The 22704-nt window shown below is 38.5% G+C and overlaps 1 protein-coding gene across 2 annotated transcripts; it reads left to right on the top strand.

The window, feature by feature from the left end:
* The first annotated feature begins 8860 nt into the window (after positions 1-8860).
* Positions 8861-16176, top strand: LOC104237450 (ARM REPEAT PROTEIN INTERACTING WITH ABF2-like). Of its 2 annotated transcripts, XM_009791605.2 has the most exons (19): positions 8862-9193; positions 9773-9933; positions 10325-10497; positions 10589-10709; positions 10795-10869; positions 10997-11091; positions 11250-11325; positions 11443-11550; positions 12529-12657; positions 12780-12848; positions 12997-13056; positions 13324-13447; positions 13541-13680; positions 14362-14425; positions 14506-14585; positions 14885-14949; positions 15042-15159; positions 15235-15359; positions 15898-16176. In XM_009791605.2, the coding sequence occupies exons 1-19, from the start codon at positions 8956-8958 to the stop codon at positions 15983-15985; spliced, it is 2109 nt and encodes a 702-aa protein (XP_009789907.1). In that variant the 5' UTR covers positions 8862-8955; the 3' UTR covers positions 15986-16176. The 2 variants fall into 2 exon arrangements, with proteins under 2 accessions (XP_070003780.1, XP_009789907.1); XM_070147679.1 differs by having other exon boundaries at positions 8861-9193; positions 13324-13680.
* Positions 16177-22704: the final 6528 nt, after the last annotated feature.

The following is a 22704-nucleotide window of genomic DNA, read 5'->3' as shown; positions in this document are numbered from 1 at the left end:
TTTCTTATTTGTGTTATATAAAAAAAATTGTTATTTAATATCAACTCCAACTATCTCTGCTGCCTCAACTTGAGATTCTTCTGCTTAAACAAGTGTTGGAGGCTACGATGATAAGTAAACACCTCACAAGACACACCATAGAAATAATGCCTCCAAATTTTCAACGCGTGAACAATGGCAGCCAAATCTAAATCATAAACAAGGTAGTTCTTCTCATGGGGCTTCAACTGACGAGAAGCATAATCAATAACTCTACCCTCCTGCATCAACACACACCCAATACCAACTCTCAAAACATCACAATACACGGTATATGAACCTGAAGCTAATGGCAAAACTAACACTAGAGTTGTAGTCAAGGCAGTTTTGAGCTTCTGAAAGCTCACCTCACACTCATCTGACCACATGAATGGAGCACCCTTTTGAGTCAACTTGGTCAAGGGCGATGCGATAGATGAAAATCCCTAAATAAACCAGCGGTAATAACCCACCATACCAAGAAAGCTGTGAATCTCTGTGGCTGAGGACGGTCTGGGCCAACTTTGAACCACTTCTATCTTCTTCGGATCAACCTGAATACCCTCACTAGACTCCATGTGCCCCAGGAAAATCACTGAACTGAGCCAAAACTCACACTTGGAGAACTTTGCATAAAGCTTCTCCTCCCTCAATCTCTGCAACACAACTCTCAAATGCTCCACGTGCTCCTCCTGGATACGCGAGTACACCAGAATATTATCAATGAAAACTATGACAAACGAGTCGAGATAAGGCCAAAACACGTTGTTCATCAAATACATGAATACTGCTAGGGCATTGGTCAGCCCAAATGACATCACTAGGAACTCATAATGACCATATCGGGTCCTGAAAACTGTCTTAAGAATATCTAAGTCTCTGATCTTTAGCTGGTGATAACCTGAACGGAGATCAATCTTGGAGAACACTCTCGCTCCCTGAAGCTGGTCAAACAAATCATCGATACGAGGAAAAGGATACTTGTTCTTGATTGTTACTTTGTTCAACTACCGGTAATCAATGCACATCCTCATTGTGCCATCCTTCTTCTTCACAAATAGAACAGGCGCACCCTAAGGCGACACACTAGGCCGAATAAACCCTTTATCAATGAGTTCCTGAAGCTGCTCCTTTAACTCCTTAAACTTTGATGGTGCCATACGATATGGTGGAATAGAAATGGGCTGAGTGCCCGACACCAGGTCAATACCAAAATCAATATCCATGTCTGATGGCATGCCCGGCAGGTCTGCAGGAAACACATCGGGAAAATCCCTCACAATAGGAACATAATCAACACTAGAAGTCTCTGCACCGACATCCCTCACAAAGGCTAAGTAAGAAAGACAACCCTTCCCAACCATATGCAAGGCCTTCAAGAATGAAATTACCCTACTGGGAACATAATCAGTCGAATCTCGCCACTCAATTTATGGCACACCCGGCATAGCCAATGTTACTGTCTTAGCATGACAGTTCAAAATAGCACGACACGGAGATAACCAATCCATGCCCAATATCACATCAAAGTCCACCATACAAAGTAATAACAAGTCCACCCGGGTCTCCAGACCTCTATTAGTCACCACACACGATCGGTACATACGGTTCACAATAATAGTATCGCCCACCGGAGTAGATACACGAATAGATAAAATAAGAAACTCATGGGGTGTGTCCAAATAACAAGAAAAATATGATGACACATATGAAAAAGTGGAACCGGGATCAAATAACACAGAGGCATCTCTGCGGCAGACTGAGACAATACATATAATCACAGCATCTGAAGCAATAACATCGAGTCTAGTTGGGAGTGCATAGAAATGGGCTTGACCGCCACCTGATCGACCTCCCCCTCTAGGGCGACCCCTAGCTGACTGACCTCCACCCCTAGCTGGGTGGGTAGGTGGTGGTAAAGTAACTGGCACTGAAGCCGATGGCTGACTCCTCTGCTGAGATGAACCCTCAAGACGACGAGGACACTGCCTCCACATATGACCCAACTCTCCACACTCATAGCAACTCCCTAGTGCAGGAGACGGGGACTAAAGGGTACCCTAGCACCGGAATGACTAGTAGATGCACCTGGCATAGAAGAGCCCTAAACTGATGAAGCACGGGACAAACTCTGGGCTGGAAGGGCAAGGAGTGATGAATGGCCCTGATGAGAACTGTGAGAAAACCATGACCCGATGACGCCCCACGATAACCTGGGCGAGCTGACTAAGCATGTCTAAATGGACGGCCTCTGCCATGCTAAAACTGACCCTTCGAAGGAGCACCACCATAACTACCAGATCCCCGAGGCCTCTTGGCCTCCCTCTCATCTCGGTCCTGGCGATGAACTGACTCAATCTCGCGAGCAATGTCTACAACCTCCTCAAAAGTAGCGCCAGACACCCTCTCCCTAATCATGAGAATCCAAAGTTGATACGTGAGGCCATCAACAAACCTCCTAATCCCCTCTCTCTCTCTCTCTGTAGGAACCAACCAAACAACATGACGAGCTAACTCCGAGAACCTCATCTCATACTGCGTCACAGTCATATCTCCCTGCCGCAACCACTCAAACTGTCTGCACAGCTCCTCTCTGCGAGACTATGGCACATACTTCTCCAAAAAGAGAACGGAGAACTGCTGTCAGGTAAGGGGCACTGCACCAATAGGCCTACGCCTTTCATAAGCCTCCCACCAAGTGAAGACAGCTCCAAAAAACTGAAAAGTAGTAAATGCAACCCTGCTAGTCTCCAGAATAACCGTTGTACAAAGAATCCTCTGATACTTGTCCAAGAAACCCTAGGCATCCTCGCCCTCTGTACCACTAAAAGTGGGAGACTGAAGTCTACTAAACCTCTCCAACCTGCGCTGCTCGTCCTCTAGCATAGCAGGAGCTACATAGTCCTGAACGGCTACAACCAGTTGGGCTAGAGGTGCCCTCGGTGTCTGAAGTTCCTTCATGACCTGCGAAGGTGTGCGAGCAGCAGAAGTTTGAGTGCCTCCCCCGGCCTGAGAAGTAGTTGCAGTTGTAGTAACTGAGACCGCCTAAGCTAGGCCAGTGCATACTGATAGAATATGGGTCAGGGCCTCCTGAAGATCTGGAATCACAATAGGCACAACTGGTGCCTGAGGTGGTGCTGCTGGAGCATCCACAACTAGGACCTGATCCTGAACTAGAACGACTGGTGGATCTGCAAGTGCAGCCCTAGTTGCTGTGCAGGCTACACCCCTACCCCTATCTCGGCCTCGACCGCGTCCTCGGCCTCTAGTGGCCCCAGCTGGTGGTACTGGTGGCCATCCATCCAGACTGATAGCATGTGTCCTCACCATCTGTGAGAGAATAGAATAATAGAAGTTTAGTACTCAGATCAACATATTCGCACGACAAGAATTTCAAGAATATGAAGTTTTCCTAAAGGTTCTACAGCCTCTCGAGGATAAATACAGACATCTCTGTACCGATCCCCGATACTCTACTAAACTTGCTCATGACTCGTGAGACCTATGCAACTTAGGCTCTAATACCAGCTTGTCACAACCCTAAACTAGACCCGATCGTGATGGCGCCTATTGTCAAACAAGGCCAGCCGACACAAAATCCCAATATCAATTTAACAGTTATAATAATTCAATTTAAGTCATTAAGATGCTATATATCCCAAAATAAAGAGTGAAATAGAATAATTGCGAAAACAAAACAGCCCGACATCGGGGTGTCACCAGTCATGGGCATCTAAACATTCGTCTAAGAGTATGAAAAAGGACTACACAACCTATTACAGAGCTAGTACAAAGGAAAATAAGGATAGGAGGGAGAAGCATTGGGCTGCAAATGCCGAGCAACTACCTAGTGAACTCCAAACAGCCTGCTGGAAGCAATCAACCCTTGCTAGCGTGACCCGAGACTCCTAGATCTACACACAGGGTGCAGGGAGTAATGTGAATACGCCAACTCAGTAAGTAATAAAAGTAAAAGCAGCTGAGCGATAAGAAAACACGTAAAACACAATACAATGCTACAACGAAGCAGTATAAAATCAGAGTAATGCAATAAGACAGTAAAAGCTCGTAGAAATACCTTAATTCAGTAAAAACCTTTTAAAACATCTTTTAGCAATTCAACGAGTGAATGAAAACAGGGAGAAAAGATAAAAAAACATAAATCAGTCCCTCAAGCAAAATACCAATAGAACTAACCCCTCGGGTTATCTCACAATCACTCGTATCAGCCCCTCGGGCAATAATATGGAACCACATCAGCCCCTCGGGCAATAATATGGAACCACATCAGCCCCTCGGGCTAGATCACATCTCACACTGGGTACCCACGCTCACTGGGGTGTACAGACTCCGGGAGGGCCCCCTTACGGCCCAAGCGCAATAACAAGTCATCTCGTGGCATAATCAAATAAGCACTCGGCCTTATAACAAGCCACCTCGTGGTGTAACAAATCAGGCCCTCGGCCTCATAATCGTGAATTAGTATATCACTGTTACGACACACAGCCCGATCTAATAGTATCCTCACAACACATGCCCTCGGCCTTACTAAGTCAGAATCTCACAAGCCACTCGGGCAACAGTAAAACATGATGCTCAGCCCAAAATATCATTTTTAAAAAATATCAAAAGTGAGTAAAGATGACTGAGTTGTGAAAATAGTAGAATATAGCATGACTGCGTACAGATACGAAGTCAAAATAGTGAGTAATAGTAGTAAAAATCCCCTAAGGGTCCAAAACAGTTGGCACGATGCTCAATATGGCATTCAGTCCAAAACATGATGATAACAAACAGTTTTTAATCAAATACGCGATTAACAGTCATACAGAAAGGACTAAGTCACAATCCCTAATGGTGCACGACCACATGCTTGTCATCTAGCGTGTGCGTCACCTCAAAGTAGCACAACGATGTGAAATCCGGGGTTTCATACCCTCAGGACAGCATTTATAATCATTACTTACCTCTATCCGGTCCAAACTCTAGCCCGCAATGCCCTTACCTCTCGAATCGGCCTCCGAATGCTCCAAATCTAACCAAAATCAGTATATAATCATCAAAACATGCTAAGGGAACAACGCCCACTTGAAAATAATCAAATTACAATATAAATCCCGAAATTTACCAAACCTGACCCCCGGGCTCACGTCTCTGAATCCGACAAAATTTACATCAATGGAATCCTTATCACTCCACGAGTTTATTCATATCAAAAGTACCAAAATCCAATCACAATGACCCCTCAAACCCTTAATCAAAGTTCTCCAATCTCAAGCCCTAGTTTCTTCAATAATTACCCACAAATTTTCCATAAGTTTCAAGCCTAATCAATGAAATAACATCATAGGAACGAGTTTTTATGTTCAAAAATCTTACCTCAATGAAGTTCCCTTGCATTCCCTCTTCAAAATCCCCCAAAAAGCTCCAAAATCGATTTAAAAATGGTGAAGAAATGCTGAAAATCGCGAAGGAGGGTTTATATACTTTCTGGCCTAGGAATACCGCACCTACGGTCCCAAACACGCACTTGCGTGACCGTATCTGTGGCCAAAGTACCGCATCTGCGGTTTTCACTTAAAAGCCCTCTTCCGCATCTGCGACCAAACGCCTGCAACTGCGTTATCGCAGATGCGCTCCAATAGCCGCTTTTACGGTTCCAGCTGACCTCCCTCTTGGCCGCTTCTGCGGCTTGCCTTCTGCTTCTGCGGGCATCGCACCTGCGGCCTCCCAACCGCATGTGCGATTATGACAACAACAATAAACTTCAGCTGCCAAACTCAACTCCAAAATTTCCCGTCAACCATCCGAAATCACCCCGAGGCCCCTGGGACCTCAACCAAAAGCACGAACAAGACATATACCACTATCTAAACTTATACCAATCTTCAAAACACCTCAAACAACATCGAATCAACCAAGTGACATCGGATTCAAGCCTAAGATTCCAAAAAATTTCTCAATTCCAGTTTTGATCAAAAGGTCTATCAAACCACGTACGAATGACCTGATATTTCGTGCACACATCCCAAATGATACAACGGACCTACAACAACTTCCGGAATTCCATTCCGATCCTTATATCAAAATCTCACCTATCAACCGGAAAATGCCAAATTTTAATTTCGCCAATTCAAGCCTAAATCTACTACGGACCACCAAAACACGTTCCGATCACACTCCTAAGTCCCAAATCACCTCCCGAAGTTATCCGAACCATCGAAATTCACATCCAAGCCCTTTTTCACATAAGTCAACATCCGGTTGACTTTTCCAACTTAAGCTCACTCAAAGGAGACTAAGTGTCTCAACCCTTACCAAAACCTTTCCGAACCCACGCCAACCAACCCGATAACACATAATACAGTTGAAAAGACAATAAGAAGCATAAATGGGGGAAAACGGAGCGGTAACTCATAAAACGACCGGTCGGATTATTATACTAGAGTTTTAATCTAATATTTTGAGATATTAATTGTTCGTTATGGTTATCAAATTATTTGGATACTCATTTAATTAATCAAATGCTGCAAATTATGACTAAGGTAAGAAAGTATGGTTCGCCTGGTAGGTGGTGTTAGCTCGGTGCCAATCACGTCTAGGGGTAGTTTGGGACGTGACAAAAATTTAGTCACATGGATGTTACTTTGTACGCCGTGATCAATAAGATGTCATTTGTTTTAAAAAAAATGTTCCAAAATGTATTCTGAAAATTAAAAGTTCACTTTTTCTTGTAAAAACACAATGTTTATATTATCATAACGTAAAAACGAGTAAAATTCATAAATAGCCACTTTTAAGTCTCTATTATTGAAAATGGCCAATATCCTGAAGTTTTAAACGTCACAAGTGAATCTCCAGAATAGTGTTGGGCATATATTGGGTAAAACCGATAGTCCGAATCAAAAAAGTTTATTGGGTTATCGCTATCGGGTTATTGGATTAATGGTTCTATAACGGTTTAATGTTATTGGATTATTGGATTATCGGTTCGGGTCTCAGTTTTCCAATTTTATAAACGGTTTAATCGATAACTCAACAATCTTTATCAAAATTATAATTTTACCCTTAGGTATATAAAGACACCTTAGGGCTTCATTCTATTAGAACTATGTTTGGATTTCTTAATTATTATGGCGTGATTGCTACTATTTTGTGTTGTTTCTACTGTGTTTGGAAAACTGAACTTGAACAAATCTCTTGTTCTTGATATGAAAGCAACTTTTGTAATTATGATTATCCAATATTCCAGTGTTCATCATATTCTGCTAATTGATCGTCCTAATGGATCCTCCCGAACAACCTAGAGTATGCGTGCAACATTTCCAGAATATGTTGTTTCTCTTGCCACAATTGTTGGATTAGCACATTTCATCGTAATAGTATGATTAATGTTTCTCTCTTAAATAATGGAATATTGTTACGTTTGATGAAAAGATTAATGAGACTTATTCAATCATTGTCTTGGATGGATGCAAGTTAATATGGTGAAGTCATCCTTGTTCATTTCATAATCTCATTGTTGTTCATTTGTATTTGAATACATGAAGTACAACAACAACAACAAAAAGTGAAATCTCACAAGTGGAATCTGGGGCGGGTAGTGAGTATGCAGACCTTACCCCTATCTCGATAGAGTAGATTAAAATATGAAATACATTTGAGCACAAATATGTCTGTGAAATTTTTGTTCATTCTATAGAACATAATTGAAAGGGGTCAAAGTTATAAGATCATTAACATTATACACTACATTTTTTCCTCTATATTTAGTTATCTTATCGGATGAACCGATAACCGAACCGATAATGATCGACAACCAATTAACAATAACCGATACCTTATAGGTTCGGTTATCTATAAATCGATAACGATATATCGAACCGATAACACTCGTAACCGAATCGAACCGGCCATAGCATATCTATAAATCGATAATCGCTATATCGAACCGATCACATTTGCAATCGAACCGAAGCGGCCGATATACACTCCTACTCCAGAACATTGACATTGGTTATTTTTCAAAGGCAAGGTCGAAAAGTGGCTAGTGGGCCCTTATTCTACAGTAAAAACACCTAAAAATAGCACGGTATAACCAGTTTTCGGACTGGTCATTCAAAAATAGCTAGCATTTACGAAGTCAATGAAAAATAGCCACTATTTTGCTGTAACAGAGATCGGTCCAGCATAATATACTGGAGTTCGGTGTACCTGTGTATGAACTCCAGCATATTATGCTGGACCGGTATACTTTGCTGACTCCAGTATAATATATTGGAGACTGGAGCACCGGTGCTCCAAACTCCAGTATATTATACGAGACAATTATACTTGTTGGAACTCCAGTATATTTATGCTGGAGTTCTAGTGTACTTATGCTGGAACTCCATCATATTATGTTGGAGTTCCAACATACTTATGCTGGAACTCCAGTATAATATACTGGCGTATTTTCCGGGTTTTGAATAGTGTTTTCGCTCAAATTTATCTTTACATGAAAAGTGGCTAAATTTCGATTACTTTTGAAATTGGGCTATTTTTGAACGACCAGTTGTAAATCCGGCTATTTTTGAATTTCTCCCTAAAAACACTTGAAAGATGTCAAAGGTCTACGGCCCAAAAACTTAACCAGCCCAGACGAGTTGGTTTGGGTTTGTGTATTCTGGGTCGTTCTCGGCCCGTAGAAGATTCTATCGCTTTAGCAATGGAAATAATGGCGGGAGAGAGCAAATTATGTTCAAAACTTCTTTCCTAAAACGCCGTCCCACGTAAAAATAAAAAATGGAACGCCGTCACTTTTTTCAACTCTAAGTTAAACACAGTGAGTAACATTTATATCCCTAAACTACCCCGCACACGCACTACACACACTCATTGCACTGTATCACACACTCTCCCACGCACCACCACTCCTCTCAATCCACTCTCTCTCCCATGGAGAATCAGGCAAAGCGGAGCAAACAATCTTCGTCGAGTTCCGGGAGTAGAAGAAGCTTGAAGAGAAAGCTAGACGAAGAATTCGAAGACGATCGCAAAGTCTCTTCTCATGAAGATCTCGTCCCTGAGGTTCGTACGCAAGTGGAGATTCTCGAATCTACTTTTTCTTCGACTGAAGCAGATCGAGCTTCCGCAAAACGTGCTATTCACGTGCTCTCCGAGCTAGCTAAGAACGGTAACTCAAAATCTCGTTTTCCTTTTCATTTCTACCGGATCAGAAATTTTACATGTACATGCACTGTTCTACTTATGTAGAGTTAAATGTTAATTCAACTAATTTTTTGAAGTTTAATCCGATTGCGAGTTTAATTTTTATTTTCTACAGAAGTAAAACTTCAATTTCCAAAAACTGCACAAAAGTATTGTGTTATATGAAAAAAAAATCATTATAAATGTCTAGTAAAGTTCGTTTCGTTTGAATATGGGGAAGTGTGGAGTTAATTCAGCTGTTTGGCATTTTTGCTTCTCGAGAGTCAATTCAATTAATTTTGTAAGTTAATTAGATTGATTCGATTATTTTTTCTTCTGAAAAATTAGACTTAGATATCGAGAATAAGTGCCACAGTATATTAGAAGAAAACATTCATTACAAATGTTAGTCAAGATTCTTATGGTTTGAATACAGCAAAGTGTAGAGAGCCAAACGTGTCCGGACAGAGACATCATTATGTACATGCAGAGAGTTGTATTGGTTTATTTCAATCAGTTTGGGACGGAGAGTTCCATTTTGATATTTGAGAATTTTTTGTTGCAGAGGAAATTGTGAACGTGGTTGTAGACTGTGGTGCTGTTCCAGCTTTGGTGAAGCATCTTCAGGTGCCGTCCCTTGGGATTGAAGGAGATGGTGGAGAGATGCCGTACGAGCATGAGGTCGAGAAAGGAAGTGCTTTTACGCTTGGGCTTCTTGCCATAAAAGTTAGTATTGAAATCGTATTTATGAGAAGGCAATGTTTGCTATATACAGGAGCTTGCTTATGCAATAGGAGCTATGTTCTGTTATTGAATAAATGAGCTTGCTTATACAATAGGAGCTATGTTTTGTTACTGAATACATTCCACTTTAATTGGTACTTTGGTTTTGTCTACATATTTGCATGTACAATTTGGTTTATTTCTGCACTCTCTTGCCATTGAGAAGATGAACGATTTCATTTACAATGACAGTTACTAGAACAATTGGATACTTGTGTTTCTTAACAATTTGTTGTCTCTCAACAGGAATATCGATTTCTTCTCTATCCTGTATGATCCTTCTTTGGTTAATAATTTAGATGGAGGTGTTTTTAACTGTTTCTGTGTCTGACAGCCGGAGCACCAGCAACTCATTGTTGATGCTGGAGCTCTGCCTCATCTTGTGGATCTGTTGAAGAGGCACAGGAATGCACAAAATTCTCGTGCTGTAAATGGTGTTATCCGTAGAGCAGCTGATGCAATCACCAATCTTGCTCATGAAAATAGCAGCATCAAAAGTCGAGTCAGGTTAGTTTCTTTGTTCTCTGAAATTTTGGTCTTCTAAAAAAATCAATAGAAGACATGCTTTTCATTCTAAATCTCTATTTTGTATGTGTAGGATTGAAGGTGGTATTCCTCCTCTTGTTGAATTGCTTGAGTTTGTTGATTCAAAGGTGCAAAGAGCAGCTGCAGGAGCCTTGCGAACTTTGGCATTTAAAAATGACGAGAACAAAAATCAGGCTAGTAGCTTTCTGATTTATGAAAATTATCTCTGAACTTCTTGCATTATCTGTTCTATGGATAATTTCTCCGAATTGATTTCAGATTGTTGAATGCAATGCACTACCTATTCTTATTCTAATGCTGCGGTCCGAAGATACTGCTATACACTATGAAGCGGTTAGGCATCATTTTACAATTTCATATTACTAGCTTTATTTTTGTTTCTATAGTTAAGTAGGTATAAGGTTGTGTGTATGCTTCAAGTGGTAATCATCGCTATACGTAATAAAATTGTACACGACAGGTTGGAGTCATTGGAAATCTGGTGCACTCATCACCACATATCAAAAAGGACGTTCTTCTTGCTGGAGCTTTACAACCTGTCATTGGGTTACTTAGGTATAGTTGGATCTTATAATTTTTGAGTGGCTGGTCATGGACAGCTTCTACTTCCTAGCTGCTTATCATATGCAGAGTTCCATAGATGGACCTAGATGTGCTATGCTTTGCTTTTGTCTTTTCCTCTTTATGGCTTCTCAACATAAGTTTTTATGTAGTTCCTCCTGTTCGGAGAGCCAAAGGGAAGCTGCTTTATTGCTTGGACAATTTGCAGCAACCGACACAGACTGTAAGGTTGATGATACTATTGTACTCTATTATTGTCATAAAGAGGAGTAAAACTCTTGATTTATTAGCATTTAAAGAAACTTGTTCTCATTTATGCTTTAATCTTTTGCGATGGTTTTCCAGATACACATTGTGCAAAGAGGTGCTGTACCACCATTAATTGAGATGCTCGAATCTCCGGATGCTCAACTTAGGGAAATGTCAGCCTTTGCCCTGGGAAGGTTGGCACAGGTGACTTGAAATCCTTACAGAACTTCTTTAGGGTATTTTGTCTCCTTGTGGTTATCAAGTAATTTTTCTGCTGTGTTACTAGTTGTCCCGTGGGCCATTATTTCTCTGATTATTCTGTAAGCTTACCATTCATATTTATTTTCTGGAATTACTTGTGATGATTGTTGATGATCATGGATTTACCTTTCATGATTACTGAGGTCTCTTTTGAAGTATGACACATGCTCATGGGATCTTCTACATGGGCTTACCCCGTTTATCAATCAAACGTAATACCAGAAAATATACTTGTAGTAGGGGTTCCAGCAGACCATGTTTCTGTGATTATTCAGCAAGTTTAGCATTCAAGAATTTATTTTCTGGATTTACTTTATGTCTATGAATAGGCATCACTTGTGCCTTAATGGAGCAGAATGATTACAGAGGATTCATATGGGCGTCCCATTAGGATTGAGGTTTAGTTGAATGATTGACTTGTATTTTTGGATGATAGATCATGGAGTGACACTTGAATACTTGTTTTTATTTGTTTCATCAAAAAGGATGCTGTAATATCTTGTATATTGGCTTGCCCACTTGTTAAAAAGAACTTGTTACTTAGGAGTAACGTATAAAAGGAATCATGCTTGTGAGTAGTGGTTTCATGTCTTGAAATATTATATACATGCCTAGGAGTCCCTAAAGTAGTATAACTTGTCGGATAACGGCAAATTGGTATTTTGCATTAACACCTATCAATTGGGAGGTTACATTTTATCCTAATATTCTGAAGGGATAATGTTAATTTTGTGATATATCATTAAATGCGTAAAAGGCCAAAGCATGTGCTCTTCTTTTCTTAACTGTAGTACAGTACGGCTGGAATGTGGTAGAGCATTGGGTTCTTCTTTTCTTTCTTTCTCTTTGGAGTTCATATGATTTGAGAATTATGTGTGTGGATTCTAGTTGATTGGGAGTTATTGGTTCCATGATGTTCAGGACACACACAATCAGGCTGGTATTGCTCATTGCGGTGGAATAATCCCATTACTGAAGCTTCTTGATTCAAAAAATGGATCATTACAACATAATGCTGCATTTGCTCTTTATGGGCTTGCTGATAACGAGGTGTTACATCTCATCCGATCATATGTCTTGTTGTTATAACCAGATTTCATGCTTTTACATGCTTTTTAAATTTGTAACGATGTGTTACATCTCATCTGACTTAGTGCAACTTTCTGCTATAGGATAATGTTGCAGATCTTGTAAAGGTTGGAGGTGTTCAAATGCTCCAGGATGGAGAATTTATTGTTCAAGTATGATTCTTTTCTTTTCTTCTCGTTTTTGCTATTTTGTGCTAACATATTTTTTAAAGGACTAACAATTTCATAGCCTTATAGTGATTTTCTCATTATTCTTCTTTATTGTTGCCATGGGCCTTGATGTTGTTCACTGATTTTTCAGCCAACTAGAGATTGTGTAGCGAAGACATTGAAAAGATTAGAAGAGAAGATTCACGGACGAGTGAGTTTCTATTTATATTTATAGCAAGGAATTTGTTGATTCAAACTTCCATTTGTTGGTAGTGAAGCACATGTTTTGTATAAGAACTGAACCAATGCATTTCTTTTGCTAATGCATGCAATTATTTTTGGTCTGTTCTAGCTATGATATGTGTTGTATCCCCCAGTTTCCAGTTCTTTTTCTCTTTCCTTCAATATGGCAAATTTCGTTGTTAAGTCTCATAGGTTACTGATGGTTATATCTCAAAACTTTTTGCCCTCCTTTCAGGTATTAGGCTATTTGTTGTACTTGATGCGTGTCGGGGAAAAGGTTATTCAAAGACGAGTTGCTCTGGCCCTTGCCCATCTTTGTTCACCAGATGACCAAAAGACAATTTTTATTGATAATAATGGTATGAGTTCCGCTCAGATACTTGGAACAATTTTACTTGGGGTGTTGGTTAGGCTGTCACAATATGTCCACTGTGTGGACTATGTTCTTGTAGGATTAGAATTGCTTTTGGAGCTTCTAGAATCAACAAACTTGAAGCACCAAAGAGACGGTTCTGTAGCTTTATGCAAGTTGGCTAACAAAGCCAGCTCGCTTTCACCGATCGATGCAGCTCCTCCATCTCCGACTCCTCAGGTTCGTTCTGTGGTTTCATTCTAATTACTGTATCAAAGTCTTTGTTCTAGTTTTTGGTTTTAAGTTCTAACACGAGTAGCGTTATAGTCTTTTAGTCATTTATGGGTTTCTATTAATTCTTCATTGTTACACTTTAGTGCTTTCTCACATTGAACTAACATTTAAGCTATCTTCGTATTATCATCAAGCCTTTCAAAGATGTTCCCTGAACTGATTGATGATGTTCAAATTGAAGCAATTGATTGTGATTCTTGTAGCTTCTACTGTTTATAGTTTATATGTCAACCACCATTTGCTAGCCTTACCTCAAGACTTGAAACTTATAAAATGTTTACTTGATGTTCACTTTCGTCAGTAATTATAAAATGTTGTCACGGGTTAGGCACACATCACAGCTTCGAATGCTGCCTCAGACAAAAGCTTGTTATTTAATTGGATAAGGGCAGAGATGCGGGTCCATTATTTACTGAGGTCCAACCCGCGTGCCGCTGGCCCTCGGGGATTTCTCAGATAAAAAAAAATTGTCTGATCTTTTTCATGTTTGTTAGTTTTTATGTCTGCTTTCTTACTTGACATATATGTTGCTCGTAACCATCAATAGTGGAGTAATTAGACAATTTATTTCATCCCTATACTGTATCACTTTACCTTATTTTCTCCTTTTGCATTTTCCCGATGCAGGTCTATCTGGGTGAGCAGTATGTAAATAATTCCACTCTATCCGATGTGACATTTTTAGTTGAAGGTAGCAACAGTGTTATGATTCAAATATCATTCTTCTTTGTTTCATGCTGTGTCTTTACTGTTTCTGCGGTCCTCCATCAGGCAAACGGTTTTATGCCCACAGAATTTGTTTACTTGCTTCTTCTGATGCATTCCGAGCAATGTTTGATGGTGGCTACAGGGTAAGTCAAATTCTTGCCCTAAAAAATTTGTTGCTTTTACTTTTTAGGTTTTATTTGTTGTTAATTTGATCATTAGCAACGCAAGAGGGAAAGTATTTTTTGCCTCAAAGATTTTCTATGGATTATCTTTCCCTTTGGACAAATTTAACACTGACGGTATCAAATGGTCTTTGCAAGAGGAGAATAGCTAAGAGGCAAACATCTTTGTTTGAAATATTGTGAGCATGTGTTCTGTGACTTGGCCAAATGCACAAACGGAGACTACAATACTCTGATGATTTGTGGTCTATTCATTGCAGGAGAGAGATGCCAAAGACATAGAGATTCCGAACATTCCATGGAATGTTTTTGAGTTGATGATGAGGTGCAATACTCTTTAATTTCTGTCACATTTGGAATTCAGATTTGTTCAAATAAATCTAGCAATATTAAAGACAAGAAATTTCTTTTTTGCAGGTACATATACACTGGATCAGTTGATGTTAATATGGATGTCGCACAAGATCTTCTAAGGGCTGCAGATCAATATCTTCTAGAGGGCCTTAAGCGTCTATGCGAGTATGCAATTGCACAGGTGAGTTCTTGGACCTTTTTGGTCTTTGAGGGCAATTTGTGTCGGGGTTTTCCTGATATTTTTCATCTGCTCTAGGATATCTCTGTGGAAAATGTCTCTCTCATGTTTGAGTTGTCGGAGGCTTTTAATGCTTTGTCATTACGAAATGCTTGCATTCTATTCATTTTGGAGAAGTTCGACAAATTAAGCGTCATGCCATGGTATGTCCAGTTCTTACTATCCTTTTATTTTGTCATTCCTTGAAAAAAAAAGCACATCCCAATCAAATACGCACGCGGACAAACTATTATATGATCTCATGATAGTAAAATTGGAAAAAACTTGCACAATGGTGTTTACACCAATTATATAACTGCATGACATGCCTTTTAACACATTTCAATCACTTACCCAATAACTAATTGTTGCGTATTCTGATCTCAATTTATCCTTAACCATGATAAATTCACGTGGTTTGGTGTAAATACCGAATGTTGGTAAGTTTCTAACCGTACTATTGATTGGGGGTCTTGTTATCGCTATGTTTGGTTTTGGCGTGTTGGTTGGGTTGGGTTAGGAGAGCTGGGATCACATCTTAACTTGCATTAGCTGTCAGGCTCTATCACAGGAGTTTCGCCTTTTGTTGGAAATAGAGATTTTCAAATAGAAATAGCTGGATAATATTTAAGTCAGAAGGTAGAAAATTTATTTTATTGTGTGTAATTGTGTATTAACCAAATATAATCTCGTTACATGTAGGTATTCACATTTGATTCAACGTATATTACCTGAGACACGTACGTACTTTGTAAGGGCGCTGAACAGGCCAATTCAAGCTGACCTCTGATGTCGATTTAGATTCATTTTTGGTCTTTGATTAATTGTAAGACAGGTTTTAATGTATAGTATTATTGCACTCATCTCTAATTGCAAGAGCCAATGTAATTCCTCATTGAGTGCAATCCTAGATTTATTCCGACTATTAACGTAGCTTATAAAGTTCAGTTTTAACAATTATTTTCCATTTTGAATTTCCTACACCTCTATTTTTATTTTTGCATAATTGGACTTCTCTTCCTTTATGAATAATCCAACAAGAACAACGTCGTTAAAGAAAAAAGAAAGAGCTAAACGAGCGTGAGGCTTCCGGAAAACATAAAAACGTTAGGCGTTTGTTTCAAGTTTTGCAAAAGTTGAGGTTACAAACAATGGAAAGTGTATTTGATTATCTAACAAAGCAGTTGTTTTTTTAAGAAAAACTTCAAGCATTAATTTTTCAAACATTATAAAAATTGGAAGGTCCTTAGAAGTAACAATGCGAACAGTTTCTGTATAAAAATAACTCAAATTTTAAAAATGGGATTGATTGTTACAAATGCAAAGAGTTTTTGCATCAGACATAAACGTAAACTCTTTGTGCTAAATTTCATTACGATAAGATAACTAAATCTATTACGTCCATTAATACAGTTTTATTATACAATCACAGTTTCTAAATGCTATAAAATTAACTTTTAGAGCTAATGTCCACCTAAATCTCCAAGGCGAATTTAATTGTTTCGACAAAAAAAAGAGAGAGGTAGATAGAGAGAATAACTTCTATTTTTAAAAAATTAATTATTGTTACGAAACTTAGCTCAAAGTAATAATATGAAACAAGCAAATAGACAAGAATGTAGAGAGAAAGAGAGGAGAGATTCTTATTTCTTCCATGTATTTTCCAAGTGTATACAATGTGATGCCCAAACCCTCTATTTATAGGATGATATTTAGGTGATACAAAGGGATGTCATGAACATGGTATTAACTATTGAGATCATGGGGGAAAATCATGGAGGGGGTTATGGAGGTGTGAGAGTTACAACAATAATTGTAAAAAGCAGTGGGAGGTTAACGGAGAAGAGTAGTGGGAGTAACTTCTTTAAGAGTTATAGACATCCACTATATAATATAATATTTCATAACACTCTCCCTTGGATGTCTATAGATAATGTGCCTCGTTAAAAGCTTACTAAGAAAAAATCTTGTGGGAAAAAATCTTAGTGAAGGAAAAAGAGTACACATATTTTGTAATACGCATTGTTTGTTGTCTCGTTAAAAACCTTGCTAGAAAAACCCGGTGGGATAAAACCTCAGCTAAAGAAAAAAGAGTGCATCGCGTATCTTACTTTCCCTGATGAAAACATCACTTTACTTTTCGGAAATGACGCATTCTAATCCTGTATACAACTTCTCAAATGTTGAGGTTGGTAATGATTCATTAAACAGATCCACCAAATTATCAATCAATAAATTTGTTAAATATCTGTATTACCAATATGTCGAAGATCATGTCTGAAAGAACTTTGGTGAAATGTTCTTTATTTTGTCTTCTTCGATCGTCCTTCTTTCAATTGAGCTATGCATACAATATCATCTTCACTGTAATTGAAATCTTGTTGAATATCATAATATGGCAGTACCCTCAAAGACAAATAGATTATCTGAACAATGAACTATGCCCTGCATTTGTATAACCAACAAAACTTTGACAATATTTGTTAGAATAAATAAATCTGTATCAAGGACTAGTGAATTTATTCGCGCTTTGCGCGGTCATATAAAAAATATAGAAATAATATATTCTTAAATGTAATCGACATAGAAGGAAATAAAAATTTCATGCGTATGTATACAAAAGATATAGGAAAGAATAAACAAAAAAACCAATATAACTCCCATAGTAGTCTAACAAAATAATAATCTTGAGGTTCCATTGCTCGAGGCTTTATTTGAAGGCACAAGCTAACTTCCGTGAAGCATAAATAAAAAATTAAAAAAAGTTCCCAAGATGGCAATGTTAGATGATAGGAAGTTCTCCTAACGACAACGAAAACGATAACGATCAACTCATAAATGTTGGGTTTATCTTTTGAAAATTGTCACTATCACCCTAATACATCTTCTCAAATTGTACTATGGATGAAGTCAACAAATTAAAATTGACTAAACATTAAAACATATATACTCTTTGTATATACAACTGAAAGAGAAAAAGTAAAAAAAAATTACTGGGGAAAATAGGTATGGGATGAAATGCGATGCAAAGTTTAAAAAGAAAAAATGGATGGACTCTTATATGAAGACAATACATATCAAATTGATTGAAAATAGACTTGGTCCTCTACATGTTTGTACTCGTACTCTAACGATCTCATTCTCAAGTTTTTGGCGCAACTAAGAAGTTGTAAATTCCACTCATTGTTCTTGCTAATTCTCTCTAGCCTCTCTCTCGTTCTCTCTCTCTGTTCCTCTCCAGATTTCCTTTTTTCACTTTAAAAAAGTGCCAGAATAAAAATGGCAGCAAGCGAAAAGTTGAAGGCAATTCTCTCACACTTTAGTTACAATTGCAGATAAATTTTATTTGGACTGAAAACATTACGACGGTAGCTCTTCAATTTAAAATGAAGACCCCATTAAATGCAAAAAGGCGTGGAGATGTAACCCGAAATGATTACTCTTTACCGTCCTTATTTGCATAGATGGAGTTGTTACCATCAGACTCACCATGCTCGGATAAAACGCGGTGTGGACCGATGATATTTAAACCCAAAATTCTTGAAGACCACCCTTTTTCTTCATTTAAGGGGTAAATAAAAGGGCAGAACTATGAAAAATGAACCATTATTGGAAAATTAAAGGCTTTGAAAACGAAAAGACTTCAGTTTCTTTAACGTCTTTCTCTTTTAATTGAGCAATGAACGCAAATACAGTAAACTTTTTAATGGAGTGACTTCATTTTTCAATAAATTTTTAAGGGCAAAATAAAAGAAAATGTCAAAAAATCTGACAAAAAGATAAATACCAATGCTGAATATAGGAAGGTGCCATATCACATTTCACATTCCCAGCTTTATATATATAGATAGATTCTTTTTGCAATATAACATTGATCGTACTTCAATATCTCCATATAGGAGTAAAACTATATCTTGCAATCATATTGTTATACTCATGGTTCTAGCAAGATATATTAATGCACCAATTGCACTAGACACAAAAACAAATCATGTACGCCATAATTTCTCTAATCCACATAAGGATTTGCCGAAATTTTATTTAATAAATTTCTTGGGAACCTTAATATGCTTCAGAACTGTAGAAGAATTAAACAGTACAGCTATTACGTGACTCTAGTTAGTTGGCCATGGTCAATTAGTTAGTTAGTTGTTTGCTTAACGGTGTTACCTAACTTATGTGTTAGTGGGGTGTATTAGTTAGTTGGTTTTACAGCTGTCATTCATTAGGATTAGAGATGTATATATACGACTCTTGTAAGTATAGCATGTGAAGAATGAAGAACTGAAAATTCTGCTCCCCTCTGCTTTTTCTTCTTCTTAATCTCTTCATCCTCTTCACTCGATTGCACTCACGAACGACTCAATTCACCAATTCATGGAGATTTAACATGGCATCAGAGCCCTAATTGAGTGAATCTAGGACATGCGAGAGATAAAACAACAGCTGAATGCGAGAGATGGAACAATTCATGGATTTCTGACAACAGTTGAAGATCGAGAGATTATTCAGGAATTTTTTGGTGAATTCTGAGTTTTGCTTTAGTTTTGTCCCCTAAATCTCATGGCGGTGGATGATGCTACTACACAAAATGTGATTGTGATTGATCATAATCACCCTCTGTATTTGCATGCTTCCGATTCTCCAAGCTCGTCTTCGATCGGAATGCCTCTGATCGGAATGGAGAATTACACCCTATGGCGACAAGCCAGGGAGGTTTCTTTGCTCACCAGAAATAAACTGGGCTTTGTTGATGGAACAATTACTAGAGACACTTATGGACAAAATTTCGTTAATCATTAGGATCGCGGCAATGCCATGGTAAAATCATGGATAATGAATAATGTTAGTTGAGATCTACTTAGTGGAGTGTTATTTCGTTCTAGTGCTCATGCTATTTGGGAGAATCTGAGAGAGCGTTTTGATAAGGTGACAGCTTCTCGCATGTTCTATCTACATAAAGAAATTTTCACATTAACACAAGGAACTTCTTCTATTTCTGTATATTACTCTAAGTTGAAGGACCTATGGGATGAGTATGACTCATTGATGCCGCCTCCTTCATGTGAATGTGCAAAATCTAAGGAGTATGCTAATCATTTGCAATACCAGCTCTTGTTACAGTTTCTTATAGGCCTTAATGATGGATATAGTCAAGCACGCAGCCAGATTTTGATGAAATCTCATGTTCCTAATGTTATCAAGCATATGCGATGTTGCTTCAAGATGAGAGTCAAAGACTGGTAGCAGGAGGGCATTGTGTGTTGACTGAAAATAGGGAACCTACTGCTCTATTCACTACTAAACCGTATGCTCAGAAGCAAGGGAAGAAGAATTATAATCTGGAGTGTGAATATTGTCACATAAGAGGACATTCCAAAGAGAATTGCTTCAAGTTAATGAAGTGTGATTTTTGCAACATGAAAGGACATTTGAAAGAAAATTGTTATAAAATCATAGGATATCCTCCTGATTTTAAGTCAAAAAAGAGAGGTGCATTGCCGAGTGGAAATCTAGCACAATCATATGGATATGTTGCTCCTACATATCGTCCAATTCTACCTATGATAGCACCTATGACAGCACCAGTTTTTACACCAGAACAGTACTCTCAAATCCTCAACTTGTTGAATAAAACTTCAATTGGTGAACCTAGTGCAAATATGGCAGGTATTTCTCTATCTGATTCCAACTCTAATCCTACTTGGATAGTAGACACAAGAGCTACTAATCATATGACAGGTAATGAACGATTGTTGATTGATGCTACTAAAGTAGGAAATTCAGGACAGGTTCAAATGCCTACTGGAGAATCTGCTCAAATTACTCATGTAGGAAATTGCCATTTATCAGGAGGTGATTTCATCAAATATGTTCTATGTGTACCAGCTTTTAAATTCAACCTTTTATCAGTTTTAAAATTGACTAAAGCATTGCAGTGCTTTGTTAGCTTCTATCCTGATTTCTTTATCTTCCAGGACCTCTTCACTGGGAGGGTGAAGAAGATTGGTAAAAGGGAAGAAGAGCTCTATATCTTGAGACCAAAAGGAGATGCTGAAATCAAGGAGCAGATGAGGTCTTTGGCAGTAAGAGGGATCACAGATTCAGAGTTGTGGAACAAGAGGATGGGTCATGTACCTATGGCAGTCTTACAAAGAATTTCTACTTTAAACAATAAGTGTAGCATTACATTGGATCATTGTAGCATATCTTCATTGGCTAGACAAGTTAGATTACCATTTCCCCATAATAGTACTAGTAGGGCTATTGCACCTTTTGAATTGGTTCATATAGATGTTTGGGGACCTTACAAAGTTTTCACTTACAATGGCATGAACTACTTTCTCACTCTTGTGGATGATTTCTCCAGATGGACATGGGTTTTTATAATGCGTGTGAAGTTTGATATGTCTACTTTGCTTAAATATTTTATAGCCATGATTTTAAATCAATTTGAAAATAAAATCAAGGCTTTTAGGTCTGACAATGGGTCAGAGTTTTTTAATAATATCTTTGGTGAGTTGTTCAAATTCCATGGGATAGTTCATCAGAGTTCTTGCCCTTATTTACTTCAACAGAATGGGGTTGTTGAAAGGAGACATAGGCATATCCTTGAGACAGCTAGAGCTATCAAATTTCAGGGTCATTTGCCATCCAAGTTCAGGGGATGTTGTATAGAAGCTGCCGTATATGTCATTAATAGGGTACCTGCCACTGTTTTGGGGAACAAGTCTCCGTTTGAGGTGTTATATAACAGATGTCCTTCATTGTCTCACTTGCGAGTAATAGGGTGTCTTTGTTATGCAACAACATTACCTAAACAAGATAAATTCAGTCCTAGAGCTACTCCTTCTGTGTTGCTTGGCTATGGAACTTTTCAGAAAGGTTATAAGCTATATAACATTGTGCACAAGACATTTTTTATTAGCAGAGATGTTTTGTTTCATGAGAACATATTTCCTTTTTATTCTCAGACCACAGACCAAGACTTCTCCTTTCCAGTTCTATCAATCCCTTCTGCTCCACCAGAAGATTCTGTTCCCATTCCATCAAACCAGCCACAAGCAATAACCTCATCAGAAATAGCAGTCCTTGATAATGCAGAGTCTGCTTTCCTCACTGTAGACTACTCTTCTTCTACTCCTATATCTCTTCCTGATTCAGGACCATTACCAGTTTCTAATCTAGAACCACCACACAAAAAATCTGGAAGGGTGTCTAAGCCACCTATTTGGTTGAAGGACTTTGTTGTTCCTCACAAAACTGCAGCTGCTTGTCTCTACCCACTGTCTAATGTTGTTAACTATGATACTCTGATACCAAGGTATCAAAGTTTTCTCACCAAGTTTTCTGCTAATGTTGAGCCCCTGACCTATGCACAGGCTGCTAAGGATCCCAGATGGATTGAGGCTATGCAAGCTGAAATACAAGCTTTGGAAGCTAACAATATCTGGGAGGTAGTGCCTTTGCCTCATAGTAAGAAGGCTATTGGTTGTAGGTGGGTGTATA

This window comes from Nicotiana sylvestris, chromosome 6 (genome assembly GCF_000393655.2).
Source record: "Nicotiana sylvestris chromosome 6, ASM39365v2, whole genome shotgun sequence".
In the NCBI taxonomy this organism is placed as follows: Eukaryota; Viridiplantae; Streptophyta; class Magnoliopsida; order Solanales; family Solanaceae; genus Nicotiana; species Nicotiana sylvestris.
The sequence above is the reverse complement of the archived record's forward strand: the minus strand, read 5'-3'. Positions and strand labels throughout refer to the sequence as shown.